This window comes from Falco biarmicus, chromosome 8 (genome assembly GCF_023638135.1).
Source record: "Falco biarmicus isolate bFalBia1 chromosome 8, bFalBia1.pri, whole genome shotgun sequence".
NCBI lineage: Eukaryota > Metazoa > Chordata > Aves > Falconiformes > Falconidae > Falco > Falco biarmicus.
Genome location: NC_079295.1, coordinates 48,408,458 through 48,426,353, shown reverse-complemented (window position 1 = coordinate 48,426,353; position 17,896 = coordinate 48,408,458). Strand labels below are relative to the sequence as shown.

Here is a 17,896-nt window from a genome sequence, read left to right as displayed (position 1 = left end):
ACCTTTTCTTGTGTGTTCACCTGCTTCTGTCACTAGCTTCAGGATCATAGGAAAGAACCAACAGTATGTGTAAGTAAAGGCAGCAAATGTTTACTCACACAGCAGTCCCTTTATGTAACAAGTTTAATATTTTTAAGTGCAGTAAAGGTAAAACCTGTGGTGCTAAGTCTCTTAGACAGGTCAGATAGTTTATTTACTCACATTGTTTATCAGTTTCATCCTAGTTGTGTATTTTATAGGCTGCAGTAGTGGCAGGTTTCACATTATTCTTGGTATGCAAGATTCAGCCATGATTGTGGGCATCTTCTCGCCAGAAATCAGAGGGTAATTCAGTTCTGAGGGCTGTCCAATAATCATCTTTCTGTCAATCTAGATCATATAAGAATAATTAACTGGAGGCATTTGTTCATTGCAACTATTTCGTGATTCCAGAGCTGGTAATTATTTTCTGTAGACTAGGCTTAAAATCTGGTGTTATGGTTTCAGGCTGCTGAGGCTGATAGCCCTATTGACATAGGGGTCATTTGATTATTAAGAGTAATCTCCAAAAAGTAGTCAAGATTTATTTCTTTATTTACTTTACAATTAAACATATCCAATGTTTTGAAATATTCCAGCAGAGAGAAAATTATGCAGTGCTTTAGTAAACTATAAACCAATAAGCGTTTCAAACACAATTCTTTTGTTCAACCTCTGTCTTTGAGGTTTCTTTCAGCGACACCTCTTTAATACATTGTGCTGTCTCTTTAGACTTTAAAGCATTTGTATAAAATTATTTAAAGACTATTCAAAGAGTTTTTATAAGAATGGCCTTGAGTTTGATTGGACTACACAGCCTGTATTTACTTCATTCAGGTCACCTTGTTTCGTGTGTGGTACAAATAATTTACTGAAGAGATGGAGCCTTACAAAGAACTCTCTTCCCTGCCCCCCATCTGTAAAATTAATCTTGTGTTATCTTTTTGCTGAAGCTGAAGTATTTTCAGGTGCTCTCCTTGCTTGCTCTTTGTGCTGAATGCAGAATAACTTATTTAGCACGCTGAGACTTTCTGAAAATCTGACTGGAATGATAAAAGGTAAGAAGTAGAATCATAGAATGGTTTGGGTTGGAAAAGACTTTAAGGATCATCTAGTTCCAACTGCCCTGCCCATGGGCAGGGACACCTTCCACTAAACCAAAGCTCAAAGCTCCGTCCAACCTGGCCTTGAACACTTCCAACGATTGGACATCCACAACTTCTCTGCACAGCCTGTGCCGGTGTCCTACCACCCTTATAGTGAAGAATTTCTTCCTTCTATCTAATCTAAAGCTACTCTCTTTCTGTTTAAAGCCATTACTCCTTGTCCTGTCACTGCATGCCCTTGTCCCTCTCCAGCTTTCTTGTAGCCCCCGTTAGGAAGTGGAAGGCTGCTATGAGGTGTCCCCAGAGCTTTCTCTTCTCTGGGCTGAACAACACCAACACTCTCACAAAAGAGAACTGCCTGCAATCAATACTTATAATTATTCTTCCTGTGTTAAAATATTATCTAACTTCAAGCCACTTTGTAAATTTGGAGTCAGTCAGTTAACCCTAAATGCTATTTTTTCTGTTGTGGAAATTGCTAAAAGGAAAATTTCTGAATTGTTTTGTATGGCTTCTGAATATTCTAGAGACCCTGAACTGGTGGTGTTAAGTTTTTCCTAGTTTTGTAATAAGTAACTGAGGATAATTTGCTGATCAGACAGGTTAAGCAACAGGAATGATCTCGTTGCAGACATGGGAGTGTCCTACATTATCTTAAGACAAATGTTAAACCCTGATGCTATGTTGCTTTGACAATTTGTATCTTTGTTTAAACCTTTGTACCAAACGGCTGTGTGGAGAAAGATTGCATGAACTAGTTTTGTAACCGACATTTAATCAAAACTACCGTAAGCAAGAAACCACGATAACGGAAGAAGCTGAGGGGCGTACCAAAGATGTTGAAACCGACTTCCATGAAGGTAAAAGGAGCCGTTTAGCTTGCCTAAATTTGCGAGCCTTGGAGGAGCTGTGACTCCCCAGCTGCCCAGTGCACTGTTTTTGCTTTCCTACCTTAATAAATATTTAGTGAATTTATTTTGGACTCAATTTATAATTCAACTATAACAGTTTCCTTATTAAAACACACACACACAAACACAAACACCCAAACAAACAAAAAACCCACCAAAAACCAGCCAAACAAAAAGACAAAAAAACCCAAAAGAAAAAAAAAACACCCAAAAGGTAGTAACAAAGTACCAGCTACTCAGCTGGAAAGTATTTTGTTATCAAGTGTAGTGGGTTTATGCAATGAGTGAGGAATCTTCAGGGACCAGAGTCGTCTTTGTGTTAACTGCCCTGTTGCTGCTTTGAGGATGAGGTAATAAAAATAGCACCAGTTAGCAGGATACTTAAATCAAAGCTGCCAGAGGTAGCCAGAAAGTATCTGCTATTGTTTATGTACATTAAGAAGATGCTGGTGACTAAGGGGTAGCTGCTTAGCAAATCGGTGGCCATAGGCTCCTCTTAAGCTGCCATTGTTGCTACCTTATTGAAGGTGGAAAACAGTGATCTTACTAAAAGCTGATGAAAACTGAATCTGTCTCATCCAGAATTATAGCCTCTGGTTTATGGGAAAAGCTTTGTTTTACAACCTTTTGCAATAGTTGTGTGGGTGGTGTGTTTTGTTGTTTGTGGTTGGGTTTTTTTCCCCTAGAAAAAATGCTAGTTCCCTCAAGTATAGTGCTGGAGCTTTTGTTCTTTTTCATCTTCCAACAGTAGAATCACCAGGTCCAAGCCTTATTTGGCACCAAGGAGAAAAACTATTCCTAAGAGTCTGTGCCCAGCACTTGAAAATTAGGACTTTTAATATTTTCAGCAAAACAATATTATTCATATAGACATATAAAGGGCTTGCACAACTGAAGTATTCATCAGGGTCTAAAAATCTGTCCCTGTTCCCTATGTTCCCTGTCTTTCTGGTCGACTCAAGCACTACTGTGGTCTGAGCATCAATGCTGGTGAAAGCTGTGTGTAGTCAAACAGATTTGAGGTATGAATTTAATCTCCAGCTGCTTATACTTCCACTTCTCTTCTCCTGGCAGGAGTCTTAATGCTGTCGTATGTACCTTGAGCATCTGCTCTGCCTTGAAAAAGTGGATTGTGTACATCTGTCACTGCGATAGTCACTGTATTGAAGCACTTCTCATAGGAAGTGTTTTGCTGGATCTCAGAAAAATAGCATTTTATTTATCGGATATTTTATAGACTTGATGGTATAATCCAATAATATTAAAAAAACCACCAAACACAAAAAAAAAACCAAACCAAAAAATCCAAACGAAAAAACCAAAAACCACCTACCCAACAACGAAACAAAAAGCCCTAAAGGCTATATAGCTTCCTTGTGTGCTGCTCTAAGAAGCATAGAGTATTATTAAAACTTCACTCTCTAGCAAATTACAACTTTTGCAGATGGAAGAAGGATAGAAAAATGTTTACAAAAGGCCAAGAATAATTCAGCAACGTGGCACAATGTTAAAACATTTAGTTCTGACTTTAAGAGAAAGTGAAACTGTAAAGGAAAAAGAGTATCTATGACTTTAACATTAAACTTTTTCAGAAATGTGGAAAATAACCAGTATTTATACACGGGCAAATTGTTATTATAAAAGAACCATTCTGTAGTGCCTATATATTTTGTGTGTTTGTTTTCTACATTATAATATTTGGCTTTTTGAATTTAAACACCCTTTTTAATTTGGGCGAGAGAGAGGCTGGTTGGTGAGAGTCCAAGACAATGCAGTTTCTGAACTTGCGTCTAGTTTTTCCCCTGAACGGGCTGTTTTCACTTGGAATATCTCCTGCCCTAATAGGAAATGTTGCTATATTGGAGAACAAAATTTGTGGAAGGTTTTTCTTCATGTTTTTGCAATGTTGTACATGTTGGAGGGAAATAATTGTTTTCATGCGATAATCAACTCTATTTGTGGTAGACGTAAATCTGGAGACACAGCTTGCACTGAATAAATCTTCATCTACTTCTATCAGGGATAACTATGAACAGGGAGGCGAGGAGGGTGGCTTTAGGGAGTAGTCTCAGGAAGCCAAGGTAGGAGTTGGAAGCAGGAGCTCCCAGTCTTCATGCTGAGTTCTGAGCTTAGCAAAATCAAGAGCTTCTGTACTTCAAGGACAAATTACTGACTCATGAGTTAGCAATGGGGACTGCTGCTAAATATCCAACCTTCATTTTTCTCTGCTGAGCTGAGAGAGGAGCAAGGTGGCAGGGGTACTGGTTTGCTGGACTGAGTATAAAGTAGTCATGAACAAGTTTTAGTTTGCAAACTGAAGGCTTTTGCTTTTCAGCAGTAGTTTAAAAATATGGAGTAAAGCTTTGAAAGAACCTTTTAAATAAACTGCTTTTGTCTTATTTGCAGCTAGCTTGTTCACCTCCTTTGGTACCAGTACAATGCATTAGGTTCAACAGGTATCCTCTCTGCCTTTTTATTTTTAAGCAGTTACCACAGTCCTGCCTTAGCTTTTGGTGAACTAATAAACCAGGGTCTCTTCCCCTTGCCATCCTGTTGGCAAATGCTTTTGGTCACCCAAAACGCCTGTACCTGTCAGCTGCACTTTCACTTTCCTGAATGAGAAAGATTAGAATCATATATACACACAGCTTCAGATGCATTTCATAGAAGTGTTGTATGAAGCTGTAAATACCTTCCTGTTTCTTGTGGAAATAATTCTCCTCCTATATTCATTTTTTAGTTTAGGCTTTTTTTTTTTTTTTTTTTTTTACAGCACCACTGACACTGTGTGACTCTTAAGCACTAGAGCTTGTCATTTTTCCTCTTGTAGATTTCTAATAGATAACCATCTAGACTTTTCATGTTGAACGAGTGTTACTGATATTAATAACTGCTGTTTTATACTATCTTGGTCTAATTTTGGTTTGATGATCATGATGAAAAGCAAACTCTTGATGCTGTTCCATTAGTAATGTTGGAAAATGAATGTGGTGGCTTAATATTTCAGCCTTCCTCTTTCTCACAATAGAGAATTGTGCCACATTAATGAGAATAATTTTTTTCCACTAGAGTTTAATGGATTTAAATTTGCACCTAAGCCCTGAAATTTTCCTATGAATGATAGCTACCAAGTGGTTCATCAGGAATGTGACAAAAAATTTTTTATTAGCTATGTCTCAAGTGCCAGTCAAATACAGCATATAGGAAGTAGCTTGTGTTCCTCCTGTGTCCAGTAGCAATTTGGAAATTGTCTGAGGGAAACAGTTATTTTCAGAGAACAGAAAATGTATCTATGCATGCATCAGAGCATTCCTAAGAGTTGGCACTAGAAACAAAGATGTCTCCATTGTGAAATATCCTTGTGCTAAATATGGAAACTTCTGTCCTTAGGTCATATTACAGTGTTTAGTAAGACATCATGGATGTTTCAGACTACATAATTGTGTTTTTCATATTGTGACTTCCCTTCCTTAACAGTTTTATGATACATGCAAATGGTAGGCAGATGGTCTTCCTTGAGTGGTACACTTTGTAAAAAGTAAAGCAAGGTGAAGATTTGAGTTAAATACAAAAACTTCTAATATAAACTTCTTTACCATACCCTGTGTTTTGTGGATATATTTAAATACATACAATTGGTGTTAAATGTTTAGAGTGCAAACTTTGTAGTGTCTGCGTATGTATATTTTGTTTTTAGGTGGTTCTCCCCTCTCCCCTTTCCCAAAAGCAGAGACATCCATGATGATAAATAGCTTTTTGGACCATAGCAAAACTTCTTTATCAACAGACAAAGACGACTATGCCATGAATACACACTATATTGGTAATTAAGTATATAAAACATGTGTCTGCAGTGATGATATATGTGGATCTGGCACCAATTGTTATCAACCAGACAGAAAATTAGGACCACGTCTAAAACATGGAACAAGAGTTTAGTAGTAAACTTAAGTTGTAGCTCTGTAAAGCTACTCTACCGCAGAAAGTCCAAGGAAACAATAGGCAGTAACTCGGTCTGCGTTCTTATGAGGTATTTTCAGGCATTCCTGGTGTCCTGGTTTCGGCTGGGATGGACTTAAATTTCTTCTTAGTAGCTAGTACAGTACTGTGTTTTGGCTATGATGTGAGAACAATGTTGATAATGCACTGATGTTTTCAGTTGTTCCTGGATAATTTTTATACAAAGTCAAGAATTTTTTGGTTTTTTGGGCCGTGCCAGCCAGAGGGCTGGAGAGGCACAAGAGACTGAGAAGGGACACAGTGAGGACAGCTGACCTGAACCAGCCATAGAGGTATTCCATGCCATGGGACGTCATGCTTGGTATAGAAACTTGGAGGGTTAGCTGGGGGGGGTCGTTGCTCAGGGACTGCTTGAGCATCAGTTAGCAGGTGGCGAGCAGTTGTACTGTGCATCACTTGTTTTCCTTTCTCCCTTTTCCTTTGGATTTTGTCCTTTTCCCCAACTTTCCATTATAATTGTTGTTGTTATTATTATTGCTCTTACCTTTTTATTCTGTTTAAATTATTAAATCTTATTTCAGCCCTTGAGTTCTACATTCCTTTCCGATTCTCCTCCCCACCCCTCTGGGTGCAGGGGAGTGAGCAAGCGGCTGGGTGGTACTTTGTTACTGGCCAGGATTAAACCACGACACCTGGGAATCAGTTTTATATTTTGTCTTCATGTAATGGATTACCATCCATAGTGATTCAGTTTTCTGGAATGCCTACCCTTGGATTGATACCTGATGTATTAAAAGTCACACAATGCAGATAAACAGGCAGAACAAAGCCGCTTTAATATCTTGCAAGGATCTCTGATAGATATTTATGTTCTACTGCCGAGCAGAAAGAACAGAAAAATACTGACTAATTTTTACTAGAACAATAATCAGGCATCCACCTGTAAACATGAGTGTAGGCCAAAGGAAAGCAAAAAGGAGGCCTTTTGGGGGATAAAGTCTGCTTAAAATGACATTGGTCTGCGTTCCTCCTGGGTCATAGTAGCACGGGAAAGTCTGGTATTTTTTGAAATTGCTTGCAATTATTTCTATTCGTGCTTTAACTTCTTTAGCGTTCTCCGACTTGCCTGGGACGTACGAACACTGGAATAAGAAATCAAGGTGATTCATTATAATGGATACTCACAATTCAAGGTTTGTAGTTAAGCCAAATTGAGTAAAACAAACATGCTAGTACTGACAAAAACTCATGTGGTTTGGCTAGTATCCAGGGTAATCATCTTGGTTTCCTTATGCACATAACCCATTTGCCATGCTTCACTGTTTCTGTCAGTGTGTCTATGCCCCCAGTCTGCAGTTTTGCAGATTGGAGTAATGTTGGAAACCAATAGTACATATGTGCTTGAACTAAAACCGCAGTCTTTGAGACTGTCACTTCATTATTGCAGTGCCAAGTTTGGATTCCTAACAGAGCTTGTAGGCACTACCACAGCAGAAATGTGTTAATTGTGCAGAAATTCACAACTGGCTTGTCAGTGTGCAGAAAAATGAAGTTGCTGTACTCTGCACCTCTGGTTGTAAGTAGCAGGAAAAATAAGAGAGAGGCATGGCTGTTGGCAGCTTTCTACTTATCCTTGCAATGCAGAACTATCTTGACCTGTAGTAATAATGCAAAGTTATTTATACTTCAGTGGATATACTAATAGACTTCAAAGCAGTCTTTTTGTTGCTGTAATTCATAACAGTTTCTTTTATGCAACACTATTTTGCATACATAATAATGCTTAGGTGTCTTAAGATGGAAACTGGCCAAGGCAGAAAGGGTATGGTTCCCAACCTGAAGGTTTGTACTTGCAATAATGTAAACAGTAGGTAGGAAATCAGCTAATGGCTGCCTCTTGCAGTGAGCAAGGCTCTCATTTCAATCTACAGCAGATAATTTCTCCTTTGCCACTTCATTATATGTAGCTTTTCCTGAGATAGTTACTATAAAGACAGACATTAGCTAGCAAAATTTTCTTCATTTCAGTGTTTTATGCTACCAGGTTTGCACTGTGTGAAACTAATCTATATAATTTCTTTAAGAAGATGAACACTTGTAGTCTGAGGATGTTTGTTTTGGATTCTGAAAGTGCTTCAGTCTTGGGCATCCAAGATCTGAATTTCATTTTATGTCCCCTTAGAGAGAGTGTTGAGCAGCAGTAAGGTCTCTGAAATACTTCTGCTATTGGTACTGAACTGAACCTGACCTTCCTTGGACAGCATACTTGTTAGAGAGGTTCTGGTTGTGGGGGAGCAAGCCTAAAGGTGTTGAGCTCTTTGATTCCCAAGGAGAAATAGTGGCAGGAACAAAACAATAACATCCTCCTTCCCCCCCCTTCCCTAATTTTTCACACACCTCTAAAGCCAGATTAATACTGTGCACCCACATTTCTGTCCCACCCATGGTCTACAATCATCCTCTGGGGAAGAGATTGCTAAAACAACTGGCCAAGGGACCTCTACTGTGATACGCAGCGCCTCTGCATTACACAGGTGCTTCCCACAGCATCACTCTCTTCTCCGTGACTCCAGGTTTCTGCTGCCATACTGGCCAGAAAGAGTTGCAAACCAAACCAAGGACAAACAAGTTTTCTGGGTGATCGTCTTCCAAAATTATGGATTTGTTTCTCCTTTCTGTCTAAAATGTGCATAATTTCAGATGTTCCCAACAGCACCCTTATTTCCCCTTTCTTGGCTTTATTTCCTGCTTGATACCACCCACTTATAAAATAGAAGTACAATTGGTATTTGTGCTCTCGCTTTGGACAGTTTTTAACTTCAGGTCTCCCTTGTGATAATTCAACAAGCAAGTGAGCAAACCAGTTTATGAACTATTTCTTACCAGTGGTCTTTAGCTGGGAGACTTATGTATTTTTAAATGTTCATGAATGTTAAACATTCATGTTTGTTTACTGTAATTCCTTAACAAGTATTAACTTAATGTTTGATGTAATGTTTAAAAGATATTTTTTTTTTAAAGTGTTATTTCTGGAATGTTTTAAAAATGCCTTGGTCTAAGCATGGATGTGAAAACATGAACAACAAATGCTTTTACTATGCTTCTTGGTTTAAAAACAATCACCCCTTCTCCTCAAAGTTGCCAGCCAGCAGCAAAGAGTGATTATTCAGTCTCTGTTGCAAGTACCTTAGGGTTTCTTTCCAGTGTATCTTCAGTCTGATACAGCATCACCTCTTGTCCTGAGGCTGTCAGATTTACCCACACCTGCAGGCAGGGGTAAGGAAAGGTATCCCCATCCTCTGAGCCTTCGCTGTTTGGGCAGAGTGCTTTATCCTTGATGTTGGCTTTGAGTACCTGGCACACACTTTCTGTTGTCCACACACTACAAAACCAAAACAAAAAGTGTTGCTTTTAAATGTGTTGACAGCGTATGTTATGGGCCACATGCTGGAGATACATCTGTGTGTGCCAGCTGTAGGTGTGGTACGGGTGAACTCACGGCTGCTCCCTTCTGGGGCCCTGCACTTTGCCTTCCCTGAACTGACGGCTGGGCCAGGGGAAATGGCGCCATAGGAAGGCGGTTCTTTTGTTGCTGTTTGTTACACGTTCTGTGGTTTGAAGTCAGATTCTAACCTCATCTGTAATCAGCTTCAAGTGTTATTCGAGAAAGAAAAATTAATATGGATTTTAATGTTTGGTAGTAAATATTTGGAAGCACAGTACACTTGATGTCTCAGAAATATTTTGACTAATCTCACTCAATTCTCAGAACTCAGATTAGCTCCCATGTTTCCCCTGCCTTTTCTTCCTTATGCGAACCTTTTGCATGAATAAGTAGCAGGGTTCTGTCGGACAAAAGTGGTTTGGTTTTTTTTTGGGGGGGGGGTGTTTGTTTTTTCTGTTGCTTATCCCTTTTTCTCAAGGATTACTGTTAGCATACCAGCTTTTGCTTACAGCAGTACACTTCAGTGGCAAAAAAAAGTAAACAAATAGTCTCACTCAAGTTCTTAAACTAATCTTTTTACATGCAAATATATTTTGTAATGTAATCAGGAGGCTGGAAAATAAATAAGCGTAAATTACTGTTTTAAAGATAATGTTTTTCAAATGTTTTTGAGCTTAAAGGTGCGCTTAGTAAGAAGAATGAGATGGATGTACTTTATCAAAATCTTCAAGCATGAAAAACTGAGCTGCACTCTTGTTGCTTTGTTTTGTTGCAAATTGATTTTGTGTGTGGAGACAGAACTTGCAAAACAAAATAAAAATATGAGTAACAGTAACTTCATCAGCATTCATCGTATTCTGCAACATTTGCTGTGGTAGACTGGGCTGTTGGAGGATGGTTGATTTGGAAATAAGCTACTGATTCTCAACTGAACAATTTTACTGTGACTTTTATGCTCAGGTTTTTATAGTTTTATTAAAAAACACACACCCTCCTGCACATGGAAAAGCTTTTTTAAATTATTTTTTTAATTATTGTTAATCCAAGATTTAGTTTTCCGTTACTGAGCTTTGATAGTCATGGCTGGTTTTTATTTTACATGTTTTCATAGTAAATGTTTTGTTTTAGTCCAAGGGTCCTCAAACTTTTTAACCGGGGGCCGGCGCACGGATGAAGTGGCAGGCAGTCATCTGCGACTGCTTGGTTCCCCCCCAACCCCCGGTGGGGGGGCGGGGGGGTTCTGTAAATACCAGGGGCCGGATTGAGGACCCTGGGGGGCTGTATCCAGCCCGCGGGCCGTAGTTTGAGGACCCCTGGTTTAGTCTATTCTTACTCTGGCTCTGAAGGTGATCATTCCCTCTTTCTTTTGCTTACCTGTGAATGCTCAATGACTTCTTGGCTCACCTATTTCTTTCTTGTTTCTTCTGTCTTAAATTCTTATGAGCTCTTCAAGAACATACTGTTTATTTATTGTACAACATACTACCATATATTTTGGCTCTGTTTCAATAATTGTATTTGACAGGAAAAAGAAATAGCTTTGTATTCATAAGCAAATGTCTGTCATTACCTTTTAGTGTAGAATGGCACAATGGTGATCCCAATAAAAAAGTACATCATCGTGGAGCACGCAACCATTCCCAGTCCCAGGCACAGGGCTCTTGTCTCCCCTCGCTTCTGTGCAGTCACCAACTTTTTTCCCAACATGATTTAGAGTTGTGTAATCTGAACAATCTCTTCCTGGTATAAAACAAAATAGAGAAAGGAGAGGGAAAACGGGACTAGGATTGGCTATAAGTATCGCAGTTCTGTAATAAGTTTCTGGAATATAATGTATCCCATGGAGGAACAGTCCATTTTTTCAAAAAATAGATTTTTTCAAAAAAAGTTACAGTGTCTTTTATTATCAGTAGACTTCCTTTTTACTTTCTGATATTTACCATATAGTACTCCAAAATGTATGTGTGTGTGGAGGATGGGAGTTAAGGGTAGGAAAACCTGATTATCTTGTGGGAGAGTTCTGTTAACAGCCTGATTGTCCTCAGCCTTAATTCCATCTTTTTTACGTCGTTGCTTCTCTGAAGTAAGAGGTATTGTGTTGTGTATTGGTAAAGGCTGCATGAAGGGAAAATCTTCCCACAGCAGAATCCTTTTTACGTTATGTCTTTTGTTCTGGATTAGTCTGAAAGGGGTTGTCTTATTTCGAAAGAGCTGAAATAATTTAAAATTTAGCATTTGAGAGGCTGGGTTCTGACTTCTGCATGTTTGTTGTTTGGCCTTGCCTGTTCAAGGATGCTCAAAACTTGATGTCCAGTCAAATAGTGGAGAAAAGCTGTGTTTTCTAGATGTGATGCCACCAAACACGATGCAATAGGATTAGAAAAAAGAGCAGTTAAACCTGCTGTATTTCTCACCATAAGTACGGGGTCAGGACTGCTGCTGGCACTAACGGGAGAGTGCAAACTGCAAAATGTTGGTGTAACACCAGGGGAACATTCAATCAGAGCTGTCTGAACCTGAGCTCAGGAGAGCCTGGCATTTCCCCCCAGCTCCCTTGCCAAATAGCATTTAAAATTATCTTGCTAATGTTTTGATAAAGAGAATCTGAAAATAATTGCTGTGAATCCATAAGCCATTAAATCATTACAACTGATAGAAAGGATTAATACATAAATGAGGATAAAATTCACAGAGTTCAGCCTATCACCAGAATCTGTTGAACTGACAGCTGTTAACTGAAGGTTCATGAGGTTCTGTTTTTTCCAAGAAAACATGGTGCAAGCCATAGTTATGGCAAATGACAAGACTGGCACGATTTTGGGTTTTTTAGGGGGGAGAAGGGACAAGAGCAGAGCAGAAAGAGAAAGGGAGACTATATTACATACATGCATGTGAGAACAGGACTGAAACCTGTTTAGGCAAGACGATGCCCAGCTTCATGCTTTAGCTGGTGCATTTTCAGGATTTCAGCTTCAGGTATGTGCAACTATTTAGTATTTACCCTAACTGGCTGGCCTTCAGGACAGCGTGGTCTCTACCAATGTTCAGCTAAGCAATGGAGCAAATGCCAAGACTTAGGTTTAGATACCGTATAAGACAAATACAAGCCAAAGCTAGCGAATGGGTTCTTAATGTTAACCATGAGTAAATGGTCTCCAGCTACCCCAGGCTGGCAGAGCTGTGGTGTTATCGGGGTGGGGAACAAGACTGAATTCTGTGAAAGACAAGATAATGACACCATCAGTTGTCAAAAGAAAAAATGTGAATATAATCTGAGTTTTGCTTTCTTTTCTGTTATTTTTGGTTTTCACTGGTAAAAGTGCCTTACTTTGACTGTTTAAATGTTCAAAAATTTGAACGTTGAAATATTACTGATTTTAGACTACTATAACACCTGAATGTTAGTGTTATTAACAATAAAAATATAGATCTCTATGGACAGTAAAACAGCTTTCATACAGCATAACTCAAGGCTAGTTACAGAATTTTTTAAGTATCTATTTTGAAGTTGCTGGTACATGATGTCAAAATGAAAGGCTGTTTTGAGTTGTCCCTAGGAACAAAAGGAGTTTTTGTTTGAATATTGAATTTTTTCCAGTTCCATATTTCATTCCACTTTAAATAAAACATCAATATACACTGTGAATTTTACAGACAGCATTTTTAAGGGAATTATTTTTCTGATGATCATGTGTAATTCACTGGCATTTTAAGAAGTAAGGAAATTGCCATAAGATGAACCTTACCTGCTTACTGGCATTTGAGTTTAATACAGAATGTGAGCAAATGCCCTTAATAAGGCTGTATTCTGTTTTTCTTGGTCTGTGGGGCTATAATAGAACATGTGGCATCAAGCACTGTCAGTGTGCTCACACTGTGTCTGCATACTTGTGTATAACCATGCACAGATGCATGTGCACCTTGCAAGGAAACTTGGGTGAATGTCAGTAGTGGCTATTCCTTGGAAACTTCTCTCATTTCTTTTAGTTCTGTGAGGGCAAAGTGGAAATAGCACTTTCAAAAAACCAATGAAGTCTGAAATAATAAAAATATTGGAACATTGTACAACTTGGTATTAAACTGACTCTTTTACTTATTGTCCAGCTTGGTCAGAGGGGAAAATGGAACAAAGGAACATCATCAGTCCTGGAGCATGGGCCCTGAGTCTGTGTGTACCTGAGTGGCAATTCCTTATATCACAGTGGGAAGCTGCTAATAGGCGAGCGAAAACCTGTGTTGTTAGCAAGAAATTCTTAGATGCAGTAACAATTACTCATCTTTCATTAGTTCTGTGGGAAAATGAAAAAGTGAATGATTGGTACTGCCACCATGACTTATGGAAAACTTCTAGTGGCCTTGTGCTGTTAATGTCTTGAATTTTAGATGAACCATAATCTTTATATAGCTGTCCCAGTTATGCTGAGAAATAGTGGGGTAATCAGACCACTTATTACATAGAAAACAAGAACTGTGGGTCAATTAACCAAAGAATTAACAAGAAATGTAATTACCCCACCAGTCTGAATGTCAGCCACATATGCAGCAGAAGTACTAGTAAGCTCATCCCTCCTAATCATTGTAAACTGCCAGACTACCTCTTTAAGACACATAAAGAATTTGTATGTGTAAATTGGAAATTTTAACAAGTGGCCAAGAGGTTTTCCAAGTATTATGTGCAGTGTTGTTCCCCTTCCTGAGGCTAGCCCCAGGCTGCCTGACCCTTGTTCACTGCGTGGGCTGCTAGGTGATCCTGTTTGCCTCAGCTTCCCCAGTTCAGATTTCTGCTTGACACCAAAGAGAATAAGGACATATAAATTATGCAGAGAATGTTAACAAGAAAGATTCATCTAAAAATATCTCACTGAGGCCTCCTGTAAACATTAAAAAATAACCTACTAGGTCTTCAGGCAGTGTAAATCAGAGGTGCTCATGTCACTGTTGTGTTGCTGAACCAGATTACTGTGAATGCAGTCCCTAAAACTGAAATATGTGCTTTCTGATGCTTTTTTTTATGATTTAAAATTCAGAAGACCAGAAAAATCTGTAGCGCTATTTCATGTATGTACAGAATAATTTAAGAGGAAGCACAAGTCAGTGAAGGAAACTCCGTGTGCATTTTTTTTTCTTTTCATATATAAATCTTATGTTCTTGTGCTGAACATCCTGCATTTTCTGGCTTCAGGACAAAACAAGGTGCATGCATATAGAAAAATGTATTCATTTGGAATTTCCCCATTGTTCAAAAGGTTAAGTTTTTTCAGATTAAAAATTCTTCTGTCTCCTAGCTCTGTCAGTGTATATTAGGAGGAATGTTCAAAGAGCTAATTAAGTGTTTCTTCAGACAAAATCATTACATCTTTGAAAAATGAAGCACTGCAGAGCACTTGATTGGCCCAGGAAGTTTCTGAGCATATTTGAATTGGTAGATATTGAAGTGTGTAATGTGGGTTTTAGCCTGGCCTTCAAGAGTAAATCTAAATGTATCTTTTGCATAGAAGATTGTGGGGTGCCTCCATAATTATTAGGAAAATATAAGCTCCAAATCTTTTCATAATGTTCCTTCTCCCTAATCTTCTTCTTCAGTCTAGTTAAATTATACAGTACATTAGCTGTGCAATTTCAATGTATAATCACTGCATTGACAGCTGCTGGTGATAATCCTAGGGATACCATCTGCTCAAGTTTGGAATAGTCCCCTATTTTGATTAGTAGACATGTTTGATACTTAGCAGGAAGTCTCTGACGCCTCCTCCCCCCATCTCAAGGAGTTTCCAGTGTGTGACCTCCACTAGTTAGCTTGAGAGAGGACTCATTCAGTTCCAGGCTGCTCTTAACTTGGGTATCACAGTATTGGTAGCAGTGATGAATGAATCTTGCTTGCTTGCAGAAGGAAGGGTGCTAAACCCTTATCACAAATTTAAGTTGGGAATAGATATTAAACAGTGAGCTAGTATTTTTTTTTCAGCTGATTTATCGTATACCATATGGTGAACTTGCAGTGAGCATTATGTTTTGCTTTCAGATGAGCATCAAGTGCTAATACCACATTACACCCAGAATGATGCAAGTCATCCACCTCCCTAAAGTGATGAGTTTTTAAACAGGCCTGGACCCTTTGGCCTCTACTACCTCTGCATACAAATAGCCACCTTGTTTTCCCTTATCAAGTGTCAACTTAACAGCCACCTTGTTTTATTCTCAGAACATGTTGTGTGGACAACATGAAAATTGATGGCTTTGCTGGGTGTGTAAAAGGAGCATAGTATTCATTGCCAGTTTATTGGCCAAGTGCTTTGTGTGGGGACCAGAAGGCAACCATAATTTTTAGATCTATAAATATGAGCTCTGTTCTGGTTATGCTACTGTGGCAGAGCAGCACAGCTTACACATTTACTGCTGTCTTTGAGTAGAATTAGTTTGATCACTCACACTTGCCTACCTGTTTCCATATCCATCTACTTAGATTCTTCCTTTCTGTTTCAAACCTGCCTCATCCTTTTCTCATCTGTTACCCCACCGCTTACACCCTGGACAAAGGACCTGAAGTTGAAACTACACTTGTGTTGGCACTTGCTTCCCCTCTCCCTGCCCTCTATTTCCTACCCTAGCATTTATATGCATCTCTTGCTGGTAACAGATCTGCCTTTGCCAGGGATGCTGGGGCCAGGGGACAGTGGTTTTTGTTCATTGCAAACTTATAAGAACCCATTACTGAAAAAGCATTCTGGGCATCTGGGACCACGAATCCTCTGAGTGTTACAGAATAAGGTGACGCTGAACCTCAATGGAAATCTGCACAGAAAAGATTTTGCCACGTACTCATAGTTGCCTTGGAAACCTGAAGCAGCAATATTTTGACTATGTAAAATGGTACAACCACATATATTTTATGAAATATGCTGTATCTTTTTGCTCTATTAATGTTTATCTGATGTAATAACTAGAGTGAATTAAAGAAGTTAGCTTTTTTGTTTAAAAACCTGTACAGTTGTTTAAGAATAAATCTGTTAGCTTTTTAACCTGGTTGTTCTTAAAAAAAAAAAAAAAAAAAAGGCAAAAACAACCCAGAAAAAGAGAGTTAATTGCTCAGTTCAGCAGTTCTAAAACCTGTCTGGAGTGCTTCTTTTGGATTCTGTGCAGTATAGGGCTGCACAGAATGGATCAATTTAACAATAGATTTCATGGAAGCCTGGAAGCATTCAAATGCCTGGTTTCTCTAACTTAGAGGTAGGCAAGCACAGCCTCTAAAGAAATGCTGAACACCCAAAGCCATGAAACTCCTAAGAGTAAAGGTGTGTTAACCATTAAAATTAATAAAAGCTATGATCCCATATGAACTGCAGACTCCTGATTTGTGAAATTATACAGTTATCTTTCCTAATAATTGTGGAGAATTATCAGATTGCATCCAGTTACAAAAGAGAACAACTTAACCCACAGGCTACAGAAAAGTTATCTGTGCTGTCCTCTACAGTGCTGCAGATTCAGAAAGATTGTTGCTTCCAGAGCCACTGTACTTCTCAAAACCCAGAGCTATTGCATGTTCCCAAGGAAAAATTCCTGCTTGGAAATATACTTACCGATTTTGATGAAATGCTTCTTTCTTTGATGAAAAACTTCTGTTACATGATGGACTTGGAATAGTAGTAGAACTTAAAGCTGAAAGGGATTTTTATGTTTTGTTTTTTCTTTTTTTCCTTTCCTGTACTTCTCTGGGTTTGCTTTGCTGTGGCTGAACTCCTAACTTGGTTCCACTATTACAAAGCTTTCTGTAACCATAAATGGTAAGGTATGAAAGAACACTGTCCTTTTTGAGATTAATTGCTGAAAACCAGGAAGCCACAATACTAAGACCCACTACAGCTGAAGAAACTGAGAATTCTTATACCCTAAGGCCCCTTTACCACAGATCCCGGTGGATTTGTCTTAAGCAATGGTTCTGCTCCTTTTGTACAGCTTTTTAGTTTAGAAATCTGATAGGTCTTTTGGGTAAGTTTTAAGGAATTGACTGTACCAATGACCACTGATACAGATTCTTAATTCTTCATACCTAAGCTATTGACAGCAGTGTATGAATGTTTTGTTCCCACTAGTTTTGGTCAGTTTGTATGCAACAGATGCTAAAATTCTGTCTGTACAGCAGACCTCTGTAGACAAGAACAAAGCATCCATCATGCCATAGATATGTTAATGTCCAGCATGTTCCTCTAGCCAAAAAGCCAACTTTGTTTCTGGGACTTATAAACAGATGACTCCTAACGCAGATCTTCAGAGAAGAGCTAAAATAATTTTTTTGAGAGAGAGAAAGAGAGAGGAAAATTCTCTTATTGGGAGACTAAAGGAGCTGAAACAAGATAATCTACTATAAAGCATTAAGAGTGTTCTGAGCAATGTAAACAAGGGTAGGATCCCCTCCATCCTGCTTTAGGCATCTAATAATTAGCTGTTTTATCTTA

The 17,896-nt window shown here is 38.7% G+C and overlaps 2 protein-coding genes across 2 annotated transcripts in view; one reads left to right on the top strand and one right to left on the bottom strand.

The window, feature by feature from the left end:
• KCNIP1 (potassium voltage-gated channel interacting protein 1) overlaps positions 1–17,896 on the top strand; it is a 436,690-nt gene that overhangs the window by 27,942 nt on the left and 390,852 nt on the right. The window lies entirely within an intron of this gene.
• Positions 556–17,210, bottom strand: KCNMB1 (potassium calcium-activated channel subfamily M regulatory beta subunit 1). The gene is made up of 4 exons (XM_056349810.1): positions 17,021–17,210; positions 11,011–11,180; positions 9,182–9,377; positions 556–7,137 (listed from the first exon to the last, which is right to left on the bottom strand). Exons 2-4 carry the CDS (start codon positions 11,145–11,147, stop codon positions 6,868–6,870), a joined length of 603 nt encoding a protein of 200 aa, XP_056205785.1. The 5' UTR covers positions 11,148–11,180; positions 17,021–17,210; the 3' UTR covers positions 556–6,867.

Coding starts and splice junctions, on each gene's coding strand:
- KCNMB1 (XM_056349810.1), bottom strand. CDS start 11,147: ATGTTGGGAAAAAAGTTGGTGACTGCACAGAAGCGAGGGGAGACAAGA. Junction 9,378..11,010: donor GTGCCATTCTACACTAAAAG/GTAATGACAGAC, acceptor TTGGTTTTGTAG/TGTGTGGACAACAGAAAGTG. Junction 7,138..9,181: donor CACTGGAAAGAAACCCTAAG/GTACTTGCAACA, acceptor TTCTTATTCCAG/TGTTCGTACGTCCCAGGCAA.